Source organism: Oryctolagus cuniculus, chromosome X (assembly GCF_051225735.1).
Source record: "Oryctolagus cuniculus isolate XC-2025 breed Fujian yellow rabbit chromosome X, ASM5122573v1, whole genome shotgun sequence".
In the NCBI taxonomy this organism is placed as follows: domain Eukaryota; kingdom Metazoa; phylum Chordata; class Mammalia; order Lagomorpha; family Leporidae; genus Oryctolagus; species Oryctolagus cuniculus.
Window position 1 is genome coordinate 16,806,999 of NC_142888.1, and position 27,728 is coordinate 16,834,726.

A 27,728-nucleotide genomic window follows, 5' to 3' on the forward strand; every position below is an offset into this window, starting at 1 on the left:
CAGAAAAAATTGTCCTAGGCTTGTATTTGTTGCACAAGATAAGTGTAGCTGATAGGATCTGTTGACTAAGTGCTGAGTGGTAGTAGGTTCTTCTGGGATCCTTCTGCCTGCTTCTGGACTGAGCACTGTCCCTTATCCCCCCTGCTGGAATGTCACTAACACAGTTAGAACCAGGGGCACAGAACACAGCAGCAAGGCCTCTGGGGAAAGAAAATGAACTTAAGCAGAGCCAAAGAGGACATAACAGCCTTGTTATCCCAACTCACTTTAAAACTGTTTCTCTGTGACTCTTATTGGTATCAGCTTGGAATGCTTATCTGTCTGGCTCAAGTCAAAAGTACGCATTAATGTTCAAGTGCTAGACTTGTTACAGAGTCCAAAGATTATAGCAATAAGGCTGCCACAAAATAAATTCAGTTCTTCCATATCAGCTGAATTACATCCTGGCTCTTCCCGCCACCATTATACTCACCTATTCTGCAGAAAGAATGGGAAAGGTAGGCCTCCAATAGTCTTTCCCCTTTATGCCACTCTAGTCTGGGCTACACTCTCTCAGCATTCTGCACCTAGCCTCCTCACCGGCTGATGGTCCTAAAACTTCACTCCACATGCATTGATAGTAAAATCACTATGACTGAACATGCTCCACAATCTGAAACTTTTTGAGTTCCTGCAGGATGATCAAAAAGTTTTGGTTTTTTGGATTAAGGATACTCAACTGGTAAAATCTATGCAAACAGTCCAAAATCCTAAAGCTCCCAAATCTAAAACACGTTCAGTCCCAAGCATTTCAGATGTGGAATATTCAAATTGCACTTTATAAATACAGCCCTGGGCTGTGACTGACTAAATGCTAATTTCCATTAATGTTATACTAAGTACATTTTTGTCTAGACTGATTTCTTTCTAAAAAAAAAATACTTATTTATTTGAAAGAGTTACGGAGAGAGAAGGAGAGAGAGAGAGAGGATGGCTACAACAGCCAGTGCTGAGCCAAGCTGAAGCCAGGAGCCAGGAGCTTTATCCATGTCTCCCATGTGGGCATAGGGACCCAAGCACTTGGGCCATCTTATGCTGCTTTCCCAGGCACATCAGCAGGGAGCTGGGTTGGAAGTCAAGCAGCTGGGACTCAAACTGTTGCCCATATCGAACGCTGGCATTGCAGGATGCGAATTTACCTGCTATATCCCAGAACCAGCCCCTTTAGGACTGATTTCTAAAACATTCTTCCATAAAGAGTGTATTATGCTTGTTAACTTTTAGTACTTTTCCTAAACTTTCATATAATGCCTTTTGTTGTAGTAAATTGTGTGTCAGTTTAGATCATTTGTATTAATATTTTATCATTTGCTTTCAATAAATTTGTCATACTGTTCATTTTCTCTCTCCCTCCTGACCCACCTACAGGTATGGAACAGGTTGTTTCTTACTATGTAATACAGGTCATAAGGTAGGTTTTTTTCAAATTTAAAGATTGATGAGTATCTTTTAAGTTTGTAAATACTATTTGAGCATAAGTTGCTATAAGTTACTTTTGAGTCTAGCTTTTTCTTAGTCTTTATGAAGTTTTAATTGAGAGCTCAATAACAATGATGAAAATCATAAGATTTGAATGATTGTCTATATTTTCTTGATTTAATCTTGGTAGGTTATATGAATCCAGGAATTTACCCATTTCTTTGAGATTTTCCAGTTTATTAGCATATAGTTCTTCATGGCCATTTCTTATGATCCTTTGTATTTCAGGGGTGTTAGTTGTAATGTCCCCTTTTTATCTATAATTTTATTTGAGTTTTTTTCCCTTTTATTCTTTGTTAGTCTGGCTAGAAGTTTATCTATTTTGTTTATCTTCTCAAAAAAACCAACTTTTTGTTTTGATCTTTTTTTTAGTTTCAATTTCCTTGATTTCTGCTCTGATTCTTATTTCTGTCACCTGCTGATTTTGGGTTTGGTTTGTTGTTTTTCTAAGTCTTCAAGATGCATCATTAGATCTTTAATTTGAGACATTTCTCTTTTTTAATGTAAGCACTTAATGCTATAAACTTCCCTCTTGATAGTACTTTCCTGTATCCCTGGGAGCTAAAATTTTTAAAAATTAACAAAAAAATAAATGTCTGTGTATATCAGTATTGCTGCAAATATAGTTTTGGGAGACTTTTATACCTTTGTCAAACCAGTGGTTAAGAATGTTATGCTACTATAGTTTTAATGATCTGTGATTACTTAAAACTTAGTATATATGGGTGAAATGGTCATTTTTCCACTTAATTATTATTTATACTATTATCTATATTCCCATTAAACTAGGGTCTCTTTGTTTTTTGCTTGTTAAACTTATTTGGTAAAGTATTAAGCCTTTTTCCTGTAATGTAATTTTAAAATATGTTATCTCAAAAACTAAAAAAATAAAACAGAAAGAAACAAAGAAGAAAAGAGGGTCGACGGGAGAGAAGAAGGAGGAGGGAGGAAGGAAGGCAGGGAGGGAAGAAGAGAATATCATTATGTTCTTAGAATTGTATGTGCAAAGCACATTGAATCTGTTAAAAACTAATTAAAACTTAAAAATAACAGATTTATTTTTAAACTTTTTTTAATGCATTCTTTCATATTTATGTTTTGTCTTTCTACAGTGCGTATTTTCTGAACATGGCCTTCTGACCACAGTGGCTTATAAACTTGGCAGAGACAAACCAGTATATTATGCATTAGAAGTAAGTTCTTTTCAGTCAATGTGGATAACACAGCAAATATTCAAAATTAATGGGAAATTACAGTGTTTTCAACACCTTTTCTGGTAAATCTTAATATATGGGACTCAAACAATTGCATTTTCTTCATATCAGTTGAGTGGAATGAACTGGGTCTCAGATGGGGGTCAAGACTCCCAGGAAACCTGGATTATATTGGTTCCTCGATTCTTGTACCAGTTACTTGGACACATTACTTGACCACTCTGCAATGTAAGGTGCTCTATCCCTAAAGTGTTATGAAGATATTGAATTTCTCTCCAATATTTCTTTCAGTTTGGAAATTCTGAATTTTATAACTAAAATACTTCCAGTGTTCCACAGGGAAACACTAGACACAAGAAAGCAGAGCAAGTCTTCACTTGTCTCCCCATAAAAATAAATTTTGTGTCACTTTTTGTTGTGGGAAAGAAAGTGAGGAGATGGATGCCAGTTATCACTAGAAACACTTTTTTCAAGCCTGTTTGTAAATTACAGTAGTCAGCCCAAGTTTATAGGATATGGTAAGTTTGTATTAGAAGCATTAATTTATAAAGTCCAAGAAAAAAATCTCATACATTTCTTATAAGCATTTCTGTACAATAAATTTTGAAATGGCTACCATGCAATGTGCAAGGACATAATTGACCTGAAATTTACTGAAGCTCATTTCCTGGAGTGCCTGATAACAATGTGATCACTCACTTTATTAGCTGTTATTCCTAGAGCATGAAGAATATTAGTTATTTCAGTCCCTCCCATAACTACTGTAATGTGCCTCTTTTCAACCCCTTTTTGTGTGGATAGAATCATTTGTGGAAAACTTGGTCTATGTATTAAAACATCTTAACACTTTCAGAACTTAGAATCCTATGAGCCTTTGGCTGGCGCCGTGGCTCACTTGGCTAATCCTCTACCTGCGGCACCGGCACCCCGGGTTCTAGTCCCGGTTGGGGCGCTAGATTCTGTCCTGGTCGCTCCTCTTCCAGTCCAGCTCTCTGCTGTGGCCCAGCAAGGCAGTGGAGGATGGCCCAAGTGCTTGGGCCCTGCTTGTCTCCGCATGGGAGACCAGGAGGAAGTGCCTGGCTCCTGGCTTCAGATTGGCACAACGCTCCGGCCCCAGTGCACTGGCCATAGCGGCCTTTAGGGGGATGAACCAATGGAAGGAAGACCTTTCTCTCTGTCTCTCTCTCTCACTGTCTAACTCTGCCTTTCAAAAAAAAAAAAAAAAAAGAATCCTATGAGCCTTCTTCCCCTCTGTATATCCTTCTCTGGAGAGTGCTTAGCACAGCACTAGACACACAGAATATGCACTTAAATGTTATCTATAGTAGTAACAGTAGTAGTAGTAGAAGTAGCAGTAGTAGTAGTGGTTAACTATATATAGTAGCAGCAAGGTGCTCTCTTTTTCCTTACCTGGGAGAAAGTTAGTGGTTTAGAATTGTAGGTATCTCAGACCTGAAAAAGTCCTCAGGGACAGAAGTCACTGGGTCTTAACTTCTACCTGATGTGAAAGCCTTTTTTTGTCTCCTTTTTTTTTTAAAGATTTATTTGTTTATTTTATTTGAAAGACAGAGTTACAGAGAGGTAGAGACAGAGGTCTTCCATCTGCTGGTTCACTCCCCAGATGGCCACAATGGCCAGAGCTGGGCCAATCTGAAGCCAGGAGCCAGGAGATTCTTTCAGGTCTCCACATTGGTGCAGGGGCCCAAGCACTTGGGTTATATTCTGCTGCTTTCCCAGGCCATAGCAGAGAGCTGGATCAGAAATGGAGCAGCTGGGACTTGAACCGGTGCCCATATGGGATGCCAGCACTGTAGGCAGCAGCTTTACACACTACGCCATAGCGTGGGCCCCTCTTGTCTCCTTTACCAATAGCTTCCTAACTTCTGGTTGAAGATAGCTCTCAAAATTGCTTTTTTTTAAAATTGATTTATTTCCTTGAAAATCAGAGTTCCAGAGAGAGAGAGATTCTCCATCTGCTGGTTCACGCTTTAGATGGCCGCAACAGCCAAGGCTAGGCAAGGCCAAAGCTAGGAACCAGGAGCTTCTTCCATGTCTCCCATGTGGATGCAAGCCCCCAAGTACTTGGGCCATCTTTGACCACAATGGCCAGGGCTTTGCCAGGCTGTAGCCATGATGGCAGAGTCCCAAGCACTTGGTTCATCTTCTGCTGCTTTCCCTGACTGTTAGCAGGGAGCTGGATCAGAAGTGGAACAGCAGGGACTCAAAACAGGTACCAATATGAGATGCCGATATTGCAGGCAGTGGCTTTACCTGCTCTGCCACAACACTGGCCCCACAATATTCTACATGTAATCTGACCTGTGCACACTAGTATGATTCATGCCTGTCTTCCTGTAAAGCACTGCTTCTGCTACTCTGGTCTGAGAGTTCATTCATTTAGTCCAATAACCCCTTCATTCTATTGGTCCATGGAGAATATGCTAAAAACCTGGCTTTTTTTTTTAATCAGACCAAGTCTGCTCTTTCCTACATTTGTGTAGAATATTTTTTCTTAATCTAAATTCAGGTCTTTATTTATCTCTGTTTAACTTACGATGGTGATTTTTAGCCTATGCTGATGTAGTTTGATTTTTTTCATTTTTTAAAAGATTTATTTATTTATTTGAAATAGTTACACAAAGAGAGGAGAGAGAGAGAGAGAGGTCTTCCATCCGCTGGTTCACTCCCCAGAGGGCCACAATGGCTGGAGCTGTGCCAATCCGAAGCCAGGAGCCAGGAGCTTCTTCCGCGTCTCCCACATAGGTGCAGGGGTTCAAGGACTTGGGCCATCTTCCACTGCTTTCCCAGGCCATAGCAGAGAGCTGGATTGGAAGTGGAGCAGCCAGGTCTTGAACAGGTGCCCATATGAGATGCCAGTGCTGCAGGCCAGGTCATTAACTCGCTGCACCACAGTGCCAGCCCCGTCTTTTTCATTCTGTACTGTTATTAGTCTTTCAGTTTTGTCTCGTCTAGAGACACAACAAATATATTCTCTGTGACTTAGTTGCAATTCATGTCATTTTTGTTTAGATTCATAAAATTTCAAGCTGAGAGAAGGACATTAGATCATATGACAACATGACTGGTTAACCCTCCATTCCCTGTGTCTTATACATGCAGAGATTAGAAAAATGAAATTAGAGTCACTTGGCCAAGATAACTTTTGGCATCCAGTAAATAGCAAAATGAGGATGCAAAATGCAATTATTGTACATGAAGGCCTCAATACCTAGGCATGCCATGGTACCATCTCCTTGTAAGTCTGGATATTCAGGGTTCCAGTGTTGGAGTCTGGCGGTGTTTTCACTGTGTCTTCTTTATGTCCTGTTTTTTGTCTGTTAACATAGCAGGCTGAGAGGCAGCAGCAGCAGCAACAACACAGTAATATGCTAACATGTTACCCCCTGCTGTTTATATTTTCTTAATATTTTTTGAAACTAACAAACATTAAAAAACATTAGGAAGTTAAACCAAACCAAAAAATAGGGTGGAGAATAATGCTAGACTAGTAAAAGTTCTCACTAAGTTCATGCTGATTCCATTTGCTCACACTAATTCCCCAACACTTTTTTTTCCTTTTTGTAAATGCTACATAGTATATATTTAATAACCATGACTTTAATTGACAGATTGTTGTTAGGATTAGAAATCAGGGTTTTCTTTTTTTTTGCTTTCTATTCTCTCTCTCTCTCTTTTTTTAAAGATTTATTTATTTATTTGAAAGGCAGAGTTACAGAGAGGCAGAGGCAGAAAGAGAGGTCTTCCATCTGCTGGCTCACTCCACAGATAGCCACAACTGCTGGAGCTGCTCCGATCCGAAGCCAGGAGCCAGGAGCTTCCTCCAGGTCTCCCACGCAGGTGCAGGGGCCCAAGGACTTGGGCCATCTTCCACTGCTTTCCCAGGCCACATCAGAGAGCTGGATTGGAAGTGGGGCTGCCGAGATTCAAACCAGCACCCATATGGGATGCCAGCACCGAGGCGGCAGCCCCACCCACCATGCCACAGCACCAGTCCCTCTATTTTCATTAAAACCTGAAATTAGTATCACCTATCTTCATTCTTTTAGTCTTCTTTCATTCTCCCTGTGTTGATTTTGAGTACAACATAATGTCATAATGCACTTCTTTTTTTGTGTGCGTGCGGGTATCTTTAAATTTTTTTAAAAATGTATTTATGTGAAAGGCAGAGTGGCAGAGACTGAAAGTGACAGATTGAATGAGAGAGATCCTCCATTTGCTAGTTCACTCCCCAAATGACCACAATAGCTAGGGCTGAGCCAGGTGGAAGCTGGGAGCCTAGAACTTCATCCGGGTCTCCCACGTGAGTGGCAGGCAGGCCATCATCCACTGCTTCCCAGGCACATTAGCAGGGAGCTGGATTGGAAGTGGAACAAAAGGGACTCAAACCAGCATTCTGGATATGGGATGCAGGCACCCAAGAAGTGGCTTAACTCACTGTACCACAACACCTGCCCTTTAAATATTTTTCTATCAGTGTGTATAGTTTAGTGTGCTTAATTTACAAAGCATGATGAGGACTTCAAATATTTTGCTACCACCACCTTTACCAGCAATCATTTTATTTCATTTAGCTTATATTTTTCCCTTTTTACTCAATATACATAAATTAGTACATTTTTAAAATAAATAGTGAATCATATTTATTGACTTAACTGTATACACTTCTGTGTTCAGTATCACTTCTTTGGTCCTACATGTTTTATTTCCCCACTCAGATTTTATTTTCTTGCTGAAGGACATCCTTTTATGGTTGTTTAGTATGAGTATGAGATGGTAAGCCTATTCTTTTTAGATTTGTCTTTGTTTTGCCTTTACTCTAGGAGTGGGTATAAAATCGTAGATTAACAGTTGTTTTTCCCATATGCCTCTGGCCATTGTTGACCTCTTTTGTCAATCTAAATGTGGTTCCATTATAGATAATTTGGTTTATTATCTGGAAGTTTTTAACATTATCTCTTTATCACTGATATTCTATAGTTTTACTGTTATGTGCATGGGTTTGGATTTATTTTTATTTATCCTGTTAGGTACTTGGATCCAAGTCTGTCTTCAGATCTGGAAAATTCTCAGCAATTATCTCTTCAAATATTGCTCCTCTACCATTACCTCCATCCTCTTCTGGAATTGCTATTGGATGAATATTGGACACTTTCAGCCCATCCTCCATGTCTCTTAACTGCCCTTTTATGTTTTTTTAATCTCTTTGTTTCTCTGTGATGCATCCCTGGTGAGTTTCTCAGTATCTACCTTCCATTTCCAAATTCTCTTTTTGAAACAAACATAACAAAACAGAACAAAAAAACCCTTTTTTATGTATCATGAAATGTAACACACATACAGAAAAAATGTATTGAACGCTAATGACAAATTATTATAAAGAGAAAACCTATGTAACTTATACCTAGGGCAGGAAATGGAACACTGCTAACACCCAGGAACCCCTTTCTGCTCCCCCAGCCCCATCAGAGCCTCTTCCTTCTCCCCTTGACTTTCATTACAATCACTTCCTTATTTTTCTTTGTAGTTCTAACACTTGAATGACCTCAAACACCAGGATTCAGCTTTGCATGTTTCTGATACTTGATATATATTTAAACTATAAAGGAAAGAGAGAAAGAGCTAGCGCGTGTGTGCATGTCTGAGTCATACAGTTTGTTTTCTTTATCTGGCTTCTTTCACTCAACATTATATTTGTGAGATTCATCCATGGTGTTAGATATAGCTGTCTTTTCATTTTTTCACATTGCCATATGAAATTAACACAATTTAGTATTTATTCAACTGTTGATGGCATTTGAGTTATTTTCAGTATTTGGCTATTATGAAAAATGGTGCTATAGCCAGTTTTTATATCTTCGGAATTATATGTGTACAACTTTCTGTGGGAATCGAATTTCCAGGACATATGTTGTGTATCTTCACTTTGAATAAATAATGCAAACTATTTTTCACAATAGATGTAGCAAGCAGTGTGTGGAAACGTTAATTTTCTCATCGTCTCTGTCTAGGATTTATCCAATTTATTACATTTTTAAATTTTATTCATCATTTTTGTTTTCAGGATTCTTGTATGGTTATTTTTCATGTCTACCTGATTTTGTTGCATTTCTCTTGTGATTCAAAATTTCATGTTTTAATGGAAATGATGCCTTAATTTGCCTCTTAGAACAATTTCAGCATACGTAAAAAGTCTCTCATCAAACAAGAATGAATTTTATTCCAGCTGTCAAGTTTTGTTGGCTGATTTCTTAATATAGATTTCTCCATATATTTTGAAGTTTTTGCTTCTAGCCCCATCTTCCTTTAAGACATACATTGCCTTACTCAGCAAGCAAATTGCTTTCTTTTTCCAGATCCCTACACAAGTAGAAAGCGCCACCTAGCCTCTGGCTTTAAGCCTTCAGCCTGATTCTATTCCCTGTCTGACACAAAGCATTTAGGACATCTTTGCTTTGGAGGACCCTTTTCCTGGCCACCACCCCTACTCTCTGACATAGACAGACAAATAAATGAGGCCATGTTGGTGGACTCAGTCATCTCTGTTGGGCATTTCTGCTTCTGGCCATGTAAACATTATTCTGTATTTGAGTCAGCATGTGTTGTTCTCATTTTCTCTTTTATATTTCGTTTGATATTTATTCTCTGTGTTCACAACAAATGAGGATTTTTAAAATACAAAATCACTATCTCTGGTTTATAGACATCAGCATCCTTTTTCTCACTCAGAGAACTTTTTTTCCCTCTCTCAAGCCCCCAGGAGGTTGTTCTAGGCCAGACAGTTAAAAAGTCTCTGAGTTCTTACTTTTGTTATCTGTAAAGAGGAATTGGAGCACATGATCCCTAAAGTGTTCTTCTAAGTTTAAACTTGTATTAAACTGCTAAACTTTGTCTCACCCCTACTACTTGGAAAACTTTTCTTGGTGATAGAAAAGACTGGAGCAAAATAGAGCAGTTAAGTGGCTCTGCCATCCCTGCATTGTCTGTGAATAGTACACTGTCTTACTGAAGTGGTGCTTCTCCATTTCTTTGTTCCTCTTCTTTTTCTAAATCTGTTTACAAAACAGAAATGCTAGAGGTAGGGTGGGGGAGGCTTTACTATGATCATGAAATTGAGCTTGTTCAGGATTTGAGACTTCCATGTTCTATATTCTGTCACTAGGATATCAATTTCCTGAGGCCAAGGTACTTGTTTGTCTTGTTTACTGAATGCCTAGTTGGCTGGCAGATGAATAATAGACCATACATATTGCTTAGATATCAAATTCTATGTTATACCATTTTTCTTTGTAATTGTGAACTTCCAAAAGAGTTCCCTCTATGGCACATTGGTTTCTTTAAATGTTTCTTCCCCATCTATTCTTTGGAGTGATTTCTGATTATAATAGTGTTAAGATTTCTTTTGTAGAGTTTTTCATACTTCTTGAAATAGATATTGTCTTATAGTACAAGCCTGTGTTGTAGTTATATATTTCTTTTCTTTTTTCTTTTTTCTTTTTTCTTTTTTTTTTTTTTTTGACAGGCAGAGTGGACAGTGAGAGAGAGACAGAGAGAAAGGTCTTCCTTTTGCCGTTGGTTCACCCTCCAATGGCTGCCACTGCCGGCGCGCTGCAGCCGGCGCACTGCGCTGAATCGAAGGCAGGAGCCAGGTGCTTTTCCTGGTCTCCCATGGGGTGCAGGGCCCAAGCACTTGAGCCATCCTCCACTGCACTCCTGGGCCACAGCAGAGAGCTGGCCTGGAAGAGGGGCAACCGGGACAGAATCCGGCGCCCCGACCGGGACTAGAACCCGGTGTGCCGGCGCCGCTAGGTGAAGGATTAGCCTATTGAGCCGTGGCGCCGGTCTATATATTTCTATATAACATAATGACATCAAATTTAAATGGGTTAAAATAATATACACTTTGGACATTATACAGTGTATACATGTATGGCAACATTGCATGGCACCCCATAAACATGCACAATTTGTTGATATGTCAGCCACATTTTATTATCTGTCAGTTCCAGTGGGTTCAGAGTTGAGGCTGAGCTCAGGTAAATTCTGTCCAGGGCCACACAAGACTGCGTGCTCAGTTGAGGCTCTGTCTGCTCCCGAGCTTACTCAGGTTGTTCACAGAATTTTGTTCATCATGGTTGTAGGACCAAGGGCTTGGGTTTCTACTGTTCCTTGCTACACAAGGGTCCCCAAAGTGGCCCTCTGCTTCTTCAAGGTCAGCAAGGGAAGGAGAGTGTCCAGTGCAACAGGAGCAGTACTCTCATGTAATGTGACATGCACACAAAATTGCATGTATCCTGTCACCTTTGTAAAAGACTGTCTACCAGACTGTAAACAGTGTATATGGGCTTTTTTTTTTGACAGGCAGAGTGGACAGTGAGAGAGAGAGAGAGACAGAGAGAGACAGAGAGAAAGGTCTTCCTTTTGCCATTGGTTTACCCTCTAATGGCCGCCGCGGCTGGCGCATTGCGCTGATCCGAAGCTAGGAGCCAGGTGCTTCTCCTGGTCTCCCGTATATGGGCTTTTGTAACGTGCTTTCTTGAAAATTATACCTTCTGAGCAATATATGCTTGTAATATAACTTCTCTAACTTATTACTGAAGAATACTGAGTGAAATGTATTATGTTCCAAACATAGTGTGGCTCAACTGTGTTCCCTTTCCCTCTGACATTAAAATGCGTTTGTATCAAATATTTACAAATTAATTACAGTATAAATCATACAGGCATAGATACATAATACTATAGTATGCATAAAACTATTTACTGTGCCTCATGGATATTTTAAGCAATTTACAGAAAATCTTTGTTTTATGATTTTTCTCCACATCCATCATTTTTAACATAGCTGCATTTTTAAGATACAAATCCACTGTATCCTAAAATGGTCTCATTTGTTGGTGGCAGTGGCAACCCCCAGGGTGCACATTAGCAGGAACCTGAATTGGAAGCAGAGGTGGGACTCAATTCCAGGCACTCTGATATGGGACACAGGTGTCTGAAGCACAGCTTAACCCCTGCACCATAAACAGCTGCCCCCATAGCCTGTTTCTTAATCTTTCACTTTCTAGACATGAGTATAATTTTTAAATAATTTATTCCTCTTGTCCTTTTATCATTCAATTTATTCTTCTTTATACTTTATCTCCATAGTGTCTTCTTTCAGTGAGCAACTATTTGTCTTGGCCTGTACCTCTTCCAGAGAGCCATGACTTACAGTTAAGGACTGACTTATCCATATTATATTTAGGATGTAATTTGTGGTAATTTAATTGATAATAAGTAGACCTTCTGTCTGTAATTTTAGATTTCCATTCCTGCACACTTTTCCTGTCCAGTTTTGAAGAATTATACCACCTTCCATTTTATCTACTGCTTCTGAATTCAGAAGACCATGTCTTCTGTGAATTTGTGGGTTTCTCTCATTTTATTAATTTCTTTAAAGGCTAAATAATACTCTGTGTTACATCCTTTAGCAAAACTAAGGACTTCTTTCAGATAAGTGTGGTTATCTACCTTTTATTTTCTTATACTGAATCTATGTCTTCAGTTTCAGTAAAACATTCCTGTTCATTCCTGATGACTGAAGTTAAAATAATTTTCTTCTGGAGCCCCAACAGTGGCTTGGGTGTTTTTTCATTTGTTTTAATTGAAATAATGCCCTCTGGTTCTCAACCTGTATTCAAAACTTGACTTTCCCATTGCTGAAACTATATTGCTTCCTCTCAAAATATAAGAATTGTCTAAGTGTGTGTAGCATCCTTCTCTTTTCAGTGCAAGCGAGGTACATCAGCAGTTGGTTTCCCAGAATTGTAGCTGATAGCCACAAACCACTCTCCTCCTGTATTTCTAGTACAGTGGCTTTTGTTAAATTCATAACTTCTACTCACCTAAAACTATTGAAAATATATATGGGTAGCTGCCATTTAGGGACAGTGTCTTTTGAGAGTATAAGGGAAAGGGGCATCTGTTTTTTTCAATTAGATCTAGAACTGTGCTATCCAGTATGGAAGACATTAGCCAAATGCAGCTATTGAGCTTTGGCTGTCCTGAATTGAGCAATGTTATCAGAGTAGAACATATACCAGAATTCAAAGACATAGGTACAAAACAACTCCATAATCTTAGTATTGATTATATGCTGCAGTAATATATATTAATATATTGATTAAATAAAATATAATTTACCTAATTCTTTTTGCTTTATAAAGGGGCAAAACTTTGAATTATATATATGGCTACATTATATTTCTTTCAGATAGCACCAGCCTGTCAGAAACTGATACATATTTACTAGTTTTTGGTAGCTCCTATCTTTGAATTGTCTGCTTCCTAAAAAAGGTTCTTAAGGCTCTTTTAAAAAACTTATTGTTTTTCTGAATGGTCTCACTAAGTGCCAAAATATGTAAAGATATCAGAGTTAGGAAGTGTTTTAAGAGCTTTTTAATGGAGTGGGAATGGGGCATGGTAGGTTAGAGTCCTTCATAAGGTATTTGTTGAATTATTTTTCCATTTTTAAAAGCTTTGTTATATTTGCATAGCTATAAACATCTATTCCTGCAATAATTTTTTATAGTTTTAAAAACAGCCATTGAATAAATAGAATAATCATGGCATTCTGCAGCTTTGCAGTAATTTACAGTGACTTTTCTTATAACAGCTATGGATGATAGAATATATCAGAATGTTCATATTCTAGTTTTTTGCATCCTAACAATTAACAGCAAGAAGATGTGACCATTTGTAATTCAGTTCATTGAGTTCAGCACAGGTTCCTACATTTAAGATCACAGGCCATTTAAATTGATAATTTATATCAATGAAACATCAGAGCAAAAGTTTGTTTTGGGAATTGCTAATGGCTTGTGCTCATAATTTTCTTTTGTTCTGAGTCTTTTAATAATAGCTTTATTGAGGTACAAATTATAAACCACACAATTCACTCTTTTAGGGTATGCAACTCAATGGTTTTAATGCATTCACAGATTTTTACAGCCATCACCACAGTCTATCTTTAGAAAATCTTCGTCATCCCAAAGAGAAATCTCATAGCCTAAACAAACCTAAGCAACCACTCAGCTACTTTCTGTCTCTATGGAGTTGCTGATTGTGGATATTTCATATAAATGGAATCATATCATGCAACATGTGGTGTTTTGTGCCTGGCTTCTTTCACTTTGCATGTTTTCAAGGCTCATCTCTGTTGTGGCCTCCATGAGTAGTACTTCATTCCTTCTTGTGGCCAGATAATATTCCATTGTGTGGATATTGCACATTTTATTCATTTGTCAGCTGATGGAGTTTGGCTGATACATTTTTAACACTTAAAAAGGTAATGAAGTTAATACATTCAGTAAGAACTTTCACATATGTTCTCATACTGGGCCTTACAGCGTGAGTTTAGGTGTTATAGTTAACATCATTTTATGGTTGAAGAAGTGAAGGCTCTTTAGAAAGCTCAAGTAATTTGCCTATGATACATAGTAATTAAATATTGAAACTGGGATTCAACCCAATTTATCTGACTCTGAATCATATGTTTTCATCCTTATTGCCACAGCCACTCCAGCCAATCCCTTGGTGATTTGGTTTTAAAAAATAACTACTTAGTAGCCAGCTTCTTTGCTATCGTTTTGTTGTTTGCTTGATTTATTATGCTATTAGATATTGGAAATAAACTTGAAAAAAACCTTTAATGTGACCTTTCCCAGTAACTTTGTGGATAACATGAAAATGTATTTTAGATGGACATATACCTCAGTAGCTTAGCAACACGTAGAAAAATTGTACAAGAGGTGAATTGCTCAACAGATTCATGTCCACTTAGACGAACATATCCAAGGGTATGCTGGAGGACTCACTACTTTTCCTTATCCCATGAAAAACTTGTTAGTGACCTAGATAAATCTATGTTTGCATTAGAAAACCTAGTTTGTCATATTTGTAAGAATCCCAAAGTTGAAATCATTTGAATTTTGTCTATCAAATAGTGTCATACATTCAATAAAAACCTTATGTAGATACAACATATATTCTATCTTGGATTCCTTTTTTTTCCCTTAGGGTTCTGTAGCTATAGCAGGTGCTGTTATTCGCTGGCTAAGAGACAATCTTGGAATTATTAAGTCTTCAGAAGAGATTGGTAAGTTTGTCCTAACATAAGGTTAAAAAAGCTTAAGGGTGAAAAATTGTAATATTTTCCCTCTACAGCCTGTAAATACTTAATGTTTTGCCCCAAATGTGATCTATGAATTATATGGATCCCTGTTGTGCATTTGGCTTATACAAAAAGGGCTGCCTGTTTTGTGAAGATTGATAAAACAGTGAATTGACATAATTAGTGGTAGTTATTAATAAACTGGCATCATGGGGCATAAAAATTACCCAAGTGTAAAATTGAACACTGGAGATTGCCAGAATCTGCAGGTAAAGTAGTCTAGTTAAATTTATCTGTTCGGAAAGAGGTTTAACTCCTAGATTGAACCTCTGACACCTATAATTTTAAGTATTAATATGACTTATTTTCAGTATGTAGATAATTAGCTTGAGCTCACATACTCATTCTTCCACTTGCTTAAGTTTGCCTGAAGGTAAGACAACCCGAAATATATTTCTGATTAGGGACACAGTAGAGACAGTTCTTCATCTCTTAGTCAGCAACCTTAAAAATGGTGGAAATGGGCCGGCGCTGTGGCTCACTTGGTTAATCCTCCGCCTGCGGTGCCAGCACCCCGGGTTCTGAACAGTCCCGGTTGGGGCGCCGGGTACTAGTCCCAGTTGCTCCTCTTCCAGTCCAGCTCTCTGCTGGGGCCTGGGAGGGCAGTGGAGGATGGCCCAAGTGCTTGGGTCCCCGCACCCGCATGGCAGACCGGGAGGAAGCACCCGGCTCCTGGCTTCAAATTGGCCCAGCACTGGCCGTGGCAGCCATTTAGGGAGTAAACCAATGGAAGGAAGACCGTTCTCTCTGTCTCTCTCTGTCTCTCTCACTGTCTAACTCTGCCTGTCAAAAAAAATGGTGGAAATAAGCTAAAATACTGTAAGGAAACAAATCAGGTTCCTTAATTTCTGGGTTACATTTTAGTGGAGGTGTTCAACGTAGAGAAAATTATTTTAGTTTCTCCTAGCATAGTGCTGTAGTTAGGAACATTTTGCTATACCAATGAATTAGAAACCCAAACACTGTCCTAACTTTTTAAATGGGCATGTTTATTCAATAAAGTAGGATATTAATGTGAGTTTTGTTTTTCTTTCTTTTTTTGTTAGAAAAACTTGCTAAAGAAGTGGGTACTTCTTATGGCTGCTATTTTGTCCCAGCGTTTTCAGGGTTATATGCACCTTACTGGGAGCCCAGTGCAAGAGGGTAAGTGTGATGAAAATATGGTATGCGTTTTAGGGTTTGATTTACTTACTAAATTAGTTGAAAATTAATTAATCACTTCCTGTCTATCAAATGATTTTTAAAGCTTATGAGGAAAACCTTTTCTATTTGGAGAGGAAAATTTCAGAACCTTTCGGCTCCAAGTAGTTATAAATCAGTTGACAGTAACCCCTACCATGGCTCTATTCATGATCTTCAAAACATCTGCAAGGTGTATTGCAAAGGGACATCATCCGAATGAATACTGATTGGGTTTTATGTTACAGTTATCTTTTCCTATGGATCATGAACTTTTTCATATGTGGATGCAGCATTGTAGAGTATAAGGACATTCCAAGTCACTAAATAATTCTGTGCAATATTCTTTCCCTGTACATTTATCTTTCAAGGCAAATTGACAAAGAAGGAGGAACACACAAACACACACACACACACACACACACACACAGAGATCCTCCATCTGCTAGTTCAGTCCCCAAATGGCCAAAATGGCTTGGGCTGGGCCAGGCCAAAGGCAGGAGCCAGGAATTCCATCCTAGTTAGTCTCCCACATGGGTGTCAGGGACTCAGCTGCTTGAAGGGCCATCTTCTACTGCTTTCCCAGGCACATTAGCAGAGAGATGGATCAGAAGCAGAGCAACCAGGACTTGAACCAGCACTCTGATACGAGATGCCAACCTTGCAGGCAGAAGCTTAACCCACTGTGCCATAACACTGCCTGCCCCTCCCTGTACATTTCTATCTGTGAAATTCATCCTTTTCATATTCAGGACATTTCAGATCAATGACTCATTTATACCACTCTCATGTGAAAATCTTTCTCTATATTTTTAGGATAATCTGTGGACTCACTCAGTTCACCAATAAATGTCATATTGCTTTTGCTGCATTAGAAGCGGTTTGCTTCCAAACCCGAGAGGTAATGAATATGGGCTTGTTTTCTCAATGTTAATCCACTTTTCTTTTTCTTAATCTACTTTTGTCATTGTTAAGTCATATGCTACTCCCTAGCATTTGTTAAATACTGAAAATGTACTTAATCAAAAAGTAAGCCTCCTTCAGTATTAATCTAAATACGTATGTTTCCCTTTACCCACCTGTTGTTACCTTCCAAGTACCTGTTATCTGCCAGACCGTGGGCATTTTAAGATTAGAGGGAGGCTGAGTAGTATACAGGGTACTTCAAGTAAGTTTGTAGAAAATTTGAATTAAAAGATAAGTTTATTTTGGTGCAAAATTGGTTTTGAAAGTCATGCACAGCTTTATCATGTGCATTTTTCATGAACTTTTTACATATTTGGGGGTTCAAAATTATGTTATACCAAAATCTTTTTTTCTTTATAATGTTAAGCTTTTTTAAAGGTTTATTTATTTGAAAGGCAGAGTTAAAGAGAGTCAGAGGCAGAGAAAGAGAGGTAGGTCTTCCATCCACTGGTTCACTCCCCAGATGGCTGCAACAGCTAGAGCTGCGCTGATCCGAAGCCAGGAGCCAGGAGCTTTTTCTGGGTCTCCCATGTGGGTGCAGGAGCCCAAGGGCTTGGGCTTTCCCAGGCCATAGCAGAGAGCTAGATCAGAAGTGGAGCAGCTGGCACTCAACCTGGCACCCGTATGAGATGCCAGCACTGTAGGCGGCAACTTTACCCACTATACCACAGTGCCAGCCCCTTTATAACTTTAAATACTTATTTATTTCAATTTCTTTGAAAGGAAGACAAGAAACAGAGACACAGAGATCTATCTGCTGATTCATTCTCCAAATGCTCACAAGATCAGGGGCTGGGCCATTCTGAAGCCAGGAACCTGGAACTCAATATGAGTCTCTCACGTGAGTGGCAGGGACCCAAGTGCTGCTGCCTCCCAGGGTGTAGGAAGTAGGGTCAGGACTCTGATATGATACAAGACTTCCAAGCAATGTCTTAATTTCTTAGGTCAATATCTGCCCCTGCACCAAAACCTTTTAATTAGTTTTTTTAAACAATATTTATTTATTTATTTGAAAGGCAGATTTATAGAGAGGCAGAGGTGGGGGGGCTTCCATCCGCTGGTTTACTCCCCAAATGGCCACAATGGCCGGAGCTGTGCCGATCCAAAGCCAGGAGCCAGGAGCTTCTGGATCTTTCAGACGGGTGCAGGGGCCCAAGGACTTGGGCCATCTTCTACTGCTTTCCCAGGCTATAGCAAGGAGCTGGATCGAAGTAGAGAAGCTGGGTCTTGAACTGGTGCCCATATGGGATGCCAGCACTGCAGGCGGTAGCTTTACTTCCTATGCCACGGCACTGGCCCCATTAATTCACTTTTCTACAAACTTGTTGAAGTACCCTTGGATTAGGCAGAGGAAATAGCAGAAACAGTGGTATTAAGGCGGGAAATCAACATGCAAAATAGAGTTGTTTGGCTTGGCTGAATATCGGGGTGAATGTAGAAGTGTAGTAAGAGAGGTTTATGTTGACCAGATCAAGCAAGGCGTGGAAGACCAGAATACGATGTCCCAATTTTGTTCTGCAGACTTTGAGAAGCTCTTGAGGGTTCTTGAGTCAAGGATCGCCATTTGCAGAGATATTACCATGACGTAGATTCATTACGCTAATTGCATTGTTTTCTTTAAGATTTTGGATGCTATGAATCGTGACTGTGGGATTCCACTCAGTCATTTGCAAGTAGATGGAGGAATGACAAGCAATAAAATTCTGATGCAGCTACAAGCAGACATTCTGTATATTCCAGTAGGTTAGTAAACATTTGCTCCTTTCAACTGCAGGAGCAGTGTTTCTTTTGGAAGAACTAATTCTCTAGGAATATGCAACTAAAAAAATTGTTGATGTACCCTCTCTCCTCAGTCAAGCCCTCAATGCCTGAAACAACTGCACTGGGCGCTGCCATGGCAGCTGGAGCTGCAGAAGGAGTTGGTGTTTGGAGTCTCGAACCCGAGGATTTGTCAGCTGTCACAATGGAGAGGTTTGAGCCTCAGATCAACGCTGAGGGTACATTTAAAGAATGACACTTTTAATGGTGTACTGTGAAAGGGACCTTAGTGGAGGGGAGTTTGCCTTTCTATTTATCTGTTAGTTCAGGAGCAAAGTAAAAATTGCAAATGTTACTGTTGTTGCTCACTTGGCTACTCGGCATATATTGGGCTATGCTGAATAAGTGGGATTGAGAGATATAGTTCCTTATGCAAAGCTTTCTAAGATCACTTTTAAAAATGATTTATTTATTTATTTGAAAGAGTTACAGACAGAGGGAGAGCAAGAACGAGAGAGAGACCAATATTCTATCTGCTGATTCAATCCCTATGTGGCTGCAATGGAAAGGGCTGAGCTAGGCTGAAACCCAGATCCAGGTCTTCCATGTGGATGCAGGGGCCCAAGCATTTTGGCCTTCCTCTGCTGCTTTCCCAGGCCATTAGCAGAGAGTTGAATCAGAAGTGGAGTAGCTGGGACACAAATTGTTGCCCATATGGGATGCCAGTATCACAGATGGCAGCTTTACATGTAATGCCACAATGTCAGCCCCTAAAGATTACCTTTTAAAACTATTCACTTTTGCTCTTTACAGGCCTTTCAATGTAGAAGAATAATGTTGCCACACTGTCAGTTGTACTTTGTGAGAACTGGCTTTTTATTTTTTTCTTTTCAACTTTTATTTAATAAATATAAATTTCCAAAGTACAACTTTTGAATTATAGCAGCTTTTCCCCCCATAACCTCCCTCCCACCCATAACCATCCCATCTCCCACTCCCATCCCATTCTTCATAACAATTCATTTTCAATTATCTTTATATACAGAAGATCAACTTAGTATATACTAAGTAAAGATTTCAACAGTTTGCACCCACACAGAAACACAAAGTATAGAGTATTGTTTGAGTAATAGTTTTACCATTAATTCTCATAGTACAACACATTAAGGGCAGAGATCCTACATGGGGAGCAGGTGCACAGTGACTCCCGTTGTTGATTTAACATTTGACACTCTTATTTATGACATCAGTAATCACCTGAGGCTCTTGTCATGAGCTGCTAAGGCTATGGAAGCCTCTTGAGTTCGCCAACTCCGATCTTATTTAGACAAGGCCATATTTGAAGTGGAAGTTCTCTCCTCCCTTCAGAGAAAGGTACCTCCTTCTTTGATGGCCCATTCTTTCCTCTGGGATCTCACTCACAGAGATCTTTCCTTTAGGTCTTTTTTTTTTTTTTGCCACAATGTCTTGGCTTTCCATGCCTGCAAAACTCTCATGAACTTTGTAGCCAGACCCAAATGCCTTAAGGGCTGATTCTGAGGCCAGAGTGCTGTTTAGGGCATCTGCCATTCTATGAGTCTGCTGTGTATCCTGCTTCCCATATAGGATCATTTTCTCCTTTTTAATTCTATCAATTATTTGCAGACACTGGTCTTATTTACGTAATCCCTTTGACACGTAATCCTATCTTTTTGATCATTTATGACCTTAAACTGATCACTTTAACTAGTAAGATGGCATTGGTACATGCCACCTTTGAACCATCCCTGCATACCAGGGATAGATCCCACTTGGTCTGGGTGGATGATCTTTCTGATGTGTTGTTGCATTCTGTTGGCCAGAATTTTATTGAGGAGTTTTGCATCTATGTTCATCAGAGAAATTGGTCTGTAATTCTCTTACAATGCTGCATCTTTTTCAGGTTTAGGAATTAAGGTGATGCTGGCTTCATAGAAAGGATTTGGGAGGATTCCCTCTTTTTCGATTGTTCTGAATAGTTTGAGAGAATTGGAGTTCTTCTTTAAATGTCTGGTGGAATTCAGCAGTGAATCCATCCTGTCCTGGTTTTTTTTTTTTTTTTTTTTTTTTTTTTTTGTTAGGAGAGTCTTTATTACTGATTCAATTTCTGACTCGGTTATAGGTTTGTTTAGGTTTTCTATGTCTTCCTGGTTCAATTTAGGTAGGTTGTCTGTGTCCAGGAATCTATCCATTTCTGATAGGTGAGAAATGGCTTTTTAAAAGTGAGAAGGAAGACCAGGAGTCTTATCAGCCATCCACCCCTTATGTCCATACCCAATCATCATTGGGTGTGGATTACCCAGCTTTAGAATGTGATTTAGTGGGCCTCTGAGACACCTGGTAACTGTTAATTACAGCAGGTTGCAGCAACAGTTTAAGTAAATGAGCATTAAATATCTGATTAATAGTACTAAAATACTAAGCTAAGCTATAAGGTCTGATTAACACCTTAATAAAATACAGTGACAAATCTCCTGAATTAATATGAGAATGAGAAATAAGGTATCATATGTTAAATTTGGTTTTACAATGTTTAAGAAACCTATGCAGGGCCAGCACTGTGGCATACATGGTGAGGCCTCACTGCAGTTTAATGTGGGCCCCAATTTATCAAGAATGCCAAGTGATCCTAAGTGTGATAACTTTGAACATGTCAGCAAACTACCTTTCACATGCATGTGTTTCCTACTTTCTAATTCTAGAAAGTGAAATACGTTATTCTACGTGGAAGAAAGCTGTGATGAAGTCAATGGGCTGGGTCACAACGCAGTCTCCAGAAAGTGGTAAAAGTGTTTTTATTGTCTCTTACTGACACTTTTTCTTAGTATACTCAACAGTTTAACTATCTAGCCACCTATACATAGTCAAACTGATTATCATATGTCCAAAGTTTCTCACATTTTGAAAACACTTTAAAGTTCTAACCATAAAATGGAATTTAACAGGTTACTCTACATACTTTTAATTCTGCCCTGCCATATTTTTATTCATGAGTTTTTTCTTGGTACTTCCAATTGATAACTGAGTTTTCTAAAAATAAAATTATTTCGAGTTTCTTCTTAATGATAAAGAAATCACCTAGAGTCCTCTCACGCCTTTCTCTTTCTCTCCCTCTCCCTCCCTCCCTCCTCTGTTTTACTTTGCCTTTTTGGGGGGCTGTCTTTATGACCTGAACCATTCAAATGCTATATTAATCTCAGAATATATTCCACTACTTCCTAGGCTGGTCCAAGTACTTAGGAAATGTACATAATGGGAATTTTTGGAATCAGAGAGGAAGAAATGTATCAAACACAGTAAATTAGAAGTATCATTAAATATTGAGAAATGCTCTTGACAGAAAATGGGGGACTATGTTAGTTTTCAATTGCTTAGGTAAGAAGGTACTCAATATCAGTAAACCATTTAGGTTTAAACAGTCTTTTTTTTAAAAAAAACATTTTACTTTATTTATTAGAAAGAGTTACAGAGAGAGGTAGAGACAGAGAGAGAGGTCTTGCATCCACTCGTTCACTCCCCAGATGGCTGCAACGACTGGAGCTGTGCTGATCCAAAGCCAGGAGCTTCTTCTGGGTCTCCCACATGAGTGCAGGGGCCCAAGCACTTGGGCTATCTTCCACTGCTTTCCCAGGCCATAGCAGAGAGCTGGATTGGAAGAGGAGCAGCCAGGACTAGAACCGGTGCCCATATGGGATGCCAGTGCTTCAGGCCAGGGCTTTACCCAGCTGCGCCACAGCACCGGCCCCTTAAAAAGTCTTAAGTTGTCTTTAGTAGGGTATATATTGTAATTTTTGCTGAATGCAAGATTTGGAGCATAATGAATAGAACAATGGCTAATAACTTATTAAAGCATATATTTTAATAGAAAAGAGTTTTCAAAGGAAATCATTGCTGCCTTCCAACCCCAAAGTGAGTATAGAACCACTTTTTAAAGAAGCTTCTACCATAAAATACTGTAATCTATATTTTTAGTAATGGATGTTCCTACTTGAAGCTTTTGGCTTTTTTCCTAAGTAAGCTTAATATCCTTTTTCTTTAAATTATTTGAGACTCAGATTTCTTTTCAAAGATAATGTCAAAGCTGCTCTAAGACTATCCTTTTGAGAACCTCTACAATTAAACCTGTCAATTTTAACTTTTTTCTAACACTGGTAGTTGCTGTGTAAAATAAAATAAACATGGGCTCTGACTTCCTTTTCTAGTTGTGCTTAAGTAATGGCTGTGGCGTAGTGAGTAAAGCCCTGGCCTGAAGCGCTAGCATCCCATATGGGTGCCGGTTTGAGTCCTGGCTGCTCCACTTCTGATCCAGCTCTCTGCTATGGCCTGGGAAAGCAGTAGAAGATGGCCCAAGTCCTTGGATCTCTGCACCCGCGTGGGAGACTGGGAAGAAGTTCCTGGCTCCTAGCTCCTGGCTTCAGATTGGCCCAGCTGCAGCCGTTGCGGCCAATTGGGGAGTGAACCAGAGGATGGAAGATCTCTCTCTCTCTCTGGCTCTCCTTCTCTCTCTGTGTAACTATTTCAAATAAATAAATCTTTTTTAAAAAGTATTCTTTAAGGAAGGGATTTCAAGAGAATTTGGTTTAGAAAGTAACAAAAATAATTATGTTCTCAGGTGATTTTTAAAATATAAATGAAAACAGTGTAGTTTTTCAGTTGGAGTAATATTGAACCAATATTTCAGCAAAAACAGGGTTTTAAATTCATTTTCAGTAGACTAATATAACTCTTCTCTGACAGCCAAAAGAGCCTGTATATTGAACTGTAGGGCAACTGAATTGCTCATCTAATATTTTGGGGGAAAGAATGAAGATGAAAGCTAAAATCAGCAGCCTCCCAAAAAGTTCTCCATAGCCTCTCTTTGGTTTTGCCAGTGGAAGGCAAATGTTGGTCTGTACGTATTATGTTCTTGACTACTTGTGGCATGCTATCTGTATTGTTTGTTAACTGTCATAAGCCTTCAATATTGATTATATTTTTGATTTGAAGTAATAACTCTTTGCTAGCTTTTATGAATATTACTGTTTTATAACTTGTTTTGCTATCACGTGATTCTTAACACAAATATTGTAATTATGTGTCTCTCTTTTGGTTTGCTTGACTGGAATTCCCTTCTGCTTGGATGACCACAGGTGACCCTAGTATCTTCTGTAGTCTGCCCTTGGGCTTTTTTATAGTGAGTAGCATGGTAATGTTAATCGGAGCAAGGTACATCTCAGGTTAGTTACTCTTTAAATTAGACAATTTTGTTAGTTAGTATTAATGTGTTTGTGTATAACTCAGCAGAAAGCTCCCATTGTTTTTTATTCTTCCTATGTTTAGGAACCTGGAAAATCAATTGAAGGTCTAATTAGTTAGACCACTTAATGTTTGGGGACAATTAGAATTAAGGACTGTGACTGTGCTGTATGTTTTTTTTACTTTTAGTAGATGATAATGTTTTTGAGGGGCTGCATTTAGCTGTTAGTTGCAGCAATAAGCAAAAGTGAGAGTACAGATGTTAATATTTACATAAAAGGACTTTCAGCGTTACTAATAAAAGTTAAAGTATAATTTTGACATCAATTAATTGGCTTTCAGCTGTATATAAATTGGTTCTCATACTCTTGAAAATTTGCTTAAGCAAGTCTTAATGTTTTAGTTTTAGAGTTCTAGAGGTCTTGTAAAATTTTAAAACTGAGGAAGATTTATATGCATTTTTATTTTAGTTAAAAGAATTTTTCCTGAAGTTTTTTTTAAAAATCATTGCTGAAATAAATTGGTTAAAATGAAAACTGAATTATTATTTTTGCACATTAACTTCTACAGATATTCTTACAAAAGTAAAATGGTGCAGCATGTTGTAAAATGGTACTCTGTAATCTGGATTAAATCCAGTAGCTGTCATGGAAGCTGCTCCTGATGGTAGCTCAACTGGCTTAAATAGAAATGACTTGTTTCTTGTTCCATATGTTTCCATGAAAGTGAAACTTTTAAAAAAAACTTCATGGTTAGTAAATGATGTATTTTAATTAATAAGATGATGAAATGGTTTGAAAATATTAAATTTAACCTTTATTGTTGTGGGGGAGAACATCTGTGGAAATCTAACAAGAATTTATTCAGCTTGGTATCATCTGTCTAGTGTGATATATAAATAGAGAATGAAAATTATTTATATCAGCAGAACATTAGATCTTTTAATGAAAAATTTGGATCATTTGCATGAAAATTGAAAACTAGATTATCTTACCTTTTTCTATATTCCTTGTATTCAAACATGTTCAGGAAAAATTTGTTCGAAAGTCATCTGCTAATAATAATACCTTATTTTGGTATTCATGCTTTATACTTAAGGGCTTCTGTATCCATAAACTTATATGGAAGTAGCAAATGTCTGCTCTGTTTGTACTTCTGGGAGTGTTTGGTGAAAGACTAAATATCCCCATGAGAACTGTAATTGAAATTTATAAAGATACATACTGTTTCAGAAAAAGTTCTATTACTTTCCATTATCCTAAGTACTTGTGGCTGCCTAATGATGATCTGGAAAAGGAAAGAAGGAAACAATGCAGCTGAAAGTTTTCATTGATTTTTTCCCCCCTGTTTCTCTTTTGGTACCATGACAACATGAAAAGGCACGGTCTCCATGAAAATGGAGCATCTCTCTAAGCTAAAGGATACAATATGTGTCCAAACTAGTAAGGCTTCTAAAATATATATGGTCATCATCTTTAGGCTCTCCCTCTCATAACGTTTGCTGAGATTTCAGAGCAATGGAAATTGTTTGCCTTGATAAACAATGAACAACAGTGGTAATATTTGCTGATTTTGGAATTTGTCTAGTTATTTTTTGGTTTTTAATTGTGAGGCATTATTTAGAAATCCTAGGGAATTTCTAGCTCAATAAGTGATTAAGTAATCTTCATTGCTATAGCTCCTAAATTGCATGTTTGTGTGATTGACATATATGGTTTTTGTCCCCCATTTTAGGTATCCCATAATTAATAGAACTGACGGATTCCCAAGATGCAAGCTTTTTATGTAATGAGAGAATCCAGCAATTCTATCTCTTAATGTGATGACACTATTCATAGACTCTGATTTTATTTATAAGCCACTTGCTGCATGACCTTCCAAGTAGACCTGTGGCTTGAAATAAAGAAAATGCAGCAGAAAGAATGCTGTGGAAACATCTGGTGTGTTTTTTATCATCAACAGTTAAGGATGGGCCAGCCACTTTTGGGGCTGACCCCTCCCATTGCCATAACATGCTGCCCTTTTCCCTCTAGGAGCTAGGACGAATTCAGATCCTGCCCACTGGAATCTTTCATCAAACACATTCAAATGCTAATAGACCAGGATTTGATTCCCTGTACAACACATGCTTGATGAAGCCAGGACTAACCTGCTAAAAATGAGTAACATTTTTTAGCAAACCCCCAAAGTCATCTTTTCTACCTATTAGAAGACCACAATGTCTTCACTGAATGTTTAAATGGAAATCTCTAGTAAATTATTAAAATGGAAATTTAGTACTCCCATAGCTTGGATGTTTTCTTTGAAAAGCATTTGCCAGAACTGAAGTTCCTCAGATATTTTACATGGTCTCACTAATTACAATGAAATTCTGCCTGTATCTTACAAGGAAGGACACTTTCTTTTTCTTTATTTTTTTTCATCTCTCCTTTTTATACATTTTATTTTGTATGTATCACATACATGCCTATATATATTTTGTATACTGTGAGGGTAGCCCATTTATAAATTAAGAGCACATTGTATTCAGGAGGTTATAACAGGGCTGTTCTTAAGTGGACTACTATGTATATAAATATTTTGGGAAAAACAGCTGTATACATTTTTGGGCAGTAGTTAGGCTTATTTTTTAGGAATGATTTTTTTTAAAGAGCCAACATTCAAAATTTATATGTTCTATGTCAATAAAAGAAGATGTACTTTATCGTGACTTCAACTATATTTCTTATATCACAACTTTTTATTTAATTGTCTTAGCTGAGTACATGCTACAAAAAGAAGAAAGCCTTTGGAATAGTGTAATAAATATTATTTTCAAACACAAGCACTAGTCCAAATAAAATTTTTCCTTTGAATTATTTTTCACATATTTGGGATCCTTTTTAGAGGCTGTGAAAAGAGTTAAAAATCTAAACAAAGAAAAATTTAGCAACAAGGAATCTCTTTCAATCCAAATGTTATCAATTAATAAGAAATCATTATTTCTATCTAGGATGACAGAATGATCTCTGCTTAATATTACAACTAAAAATGATCATTAGAAATGCTTTCTTATAAAAAGAATTTTTCAAAATACATATTATTACATGTTCTTAAAAACTCACCTAGCTTCTTAGCATCAATTTTTAAAATATCATACAATTAATTTGTTATATAATAATAATACCTCCTAATTATTTTCTTTAATTAGTGTCAAATGGGAAAAAATGTATATGTTAATATAAAAGGTTTTGTTTTGTTTGGAACTGATGGTAGCCTGTATTTACTGTTCTGATGGTGTTTATAAATTTTTGTGTCTGCTGGGTTTTATTCATGCAGTTGCCACTTAAGGGACATATTATAGAAAGGTACTGTGTGGCCGGCGCCGTGGCTCACTAGGCTAATCCTCCGCCTAGCGGCGCCGGCACACCGGGTTCTAGTCCCGGTCGGGGCGCCGGATTCTGTCCCGCTTGCCCCTCTTCCAGGCCAGCTCTCTGCTGTGGCCAGGGAGTGCAGTGGAGGATGGCCCAGGTGCTTGGGCCCTGTACCCCATGGGAGACCAGGAGAAGCACCTGGCTCCTGGCTCCTGCCATCGGATCAGCGCGGTGCGCCGGCCGCAGCGCGCCTGC

General features: G+C 38.4%; 1 protein-coding gene across 37 annotated transcripts in view; it reads left to right on the plus strand.

The window, feature by feature from the left end:
• Window positions 1-26,056, plus strand: part of GK (glycerol kinase) — a 78,903-nt gene extending 52,847 nt beyond the window's left edge. For 17 of the 37 annotated variants that reach the window (XM_089324070.1, XM_089324074.1, XM_089324061.1 and 14 more), the window contains 10 exons: window positions 1,408-1,450; window positions 2,631-2,711; window positions 14,811-14,889; window positions 16,011-16,107; window positions 16,960-17,044; window positions 18,732-18,852; window positions 18,963-19,106; window positions 21,588-21,668; window positions 24,015-24,101; window positions 25,855-26,056. In XM_089324070.1, the coding sequence (XP_089180196.1) occupies window positions 1,408-1,450; window positions 2,631-2,711; window positions 14,811-14,889; window positions 16,011-16,107; window positions 16,960-17,044; window positions 18,732-18,852; window positions 18,963-19,106; window positions 21,588-21,668; window positions 24,015-24,101; window positions 25,855-25,865 (829 nt within the window). In that variant the 3' untranslated portion in view covers window positions 25,866-26,056. Of the gene's footprint in view, window positions 1-1,407; window positions 1,451-2,630; window positions 2,712-7,780; window positions 7,981-14,810; window positions 14,890-16,010; window positions 16,108-16,959; window positions 17,045-18,731; window positions 18,853-18,962; window positions 19,107-21,587; window positions 21,669-23,087; window positions 23,483-23,622; window positions 23,777-24,014; window positions 24,102-25,854 lie in introns of those variants that run through there. The other 20 variants (XM_089324068.1, XM_089324078.1, XM_051827652.3 and 17 more) reach the window with 6 other exon arrangements.
• Window positions 26,057-27,728: the final 1,672 nt, after the last annotated feature.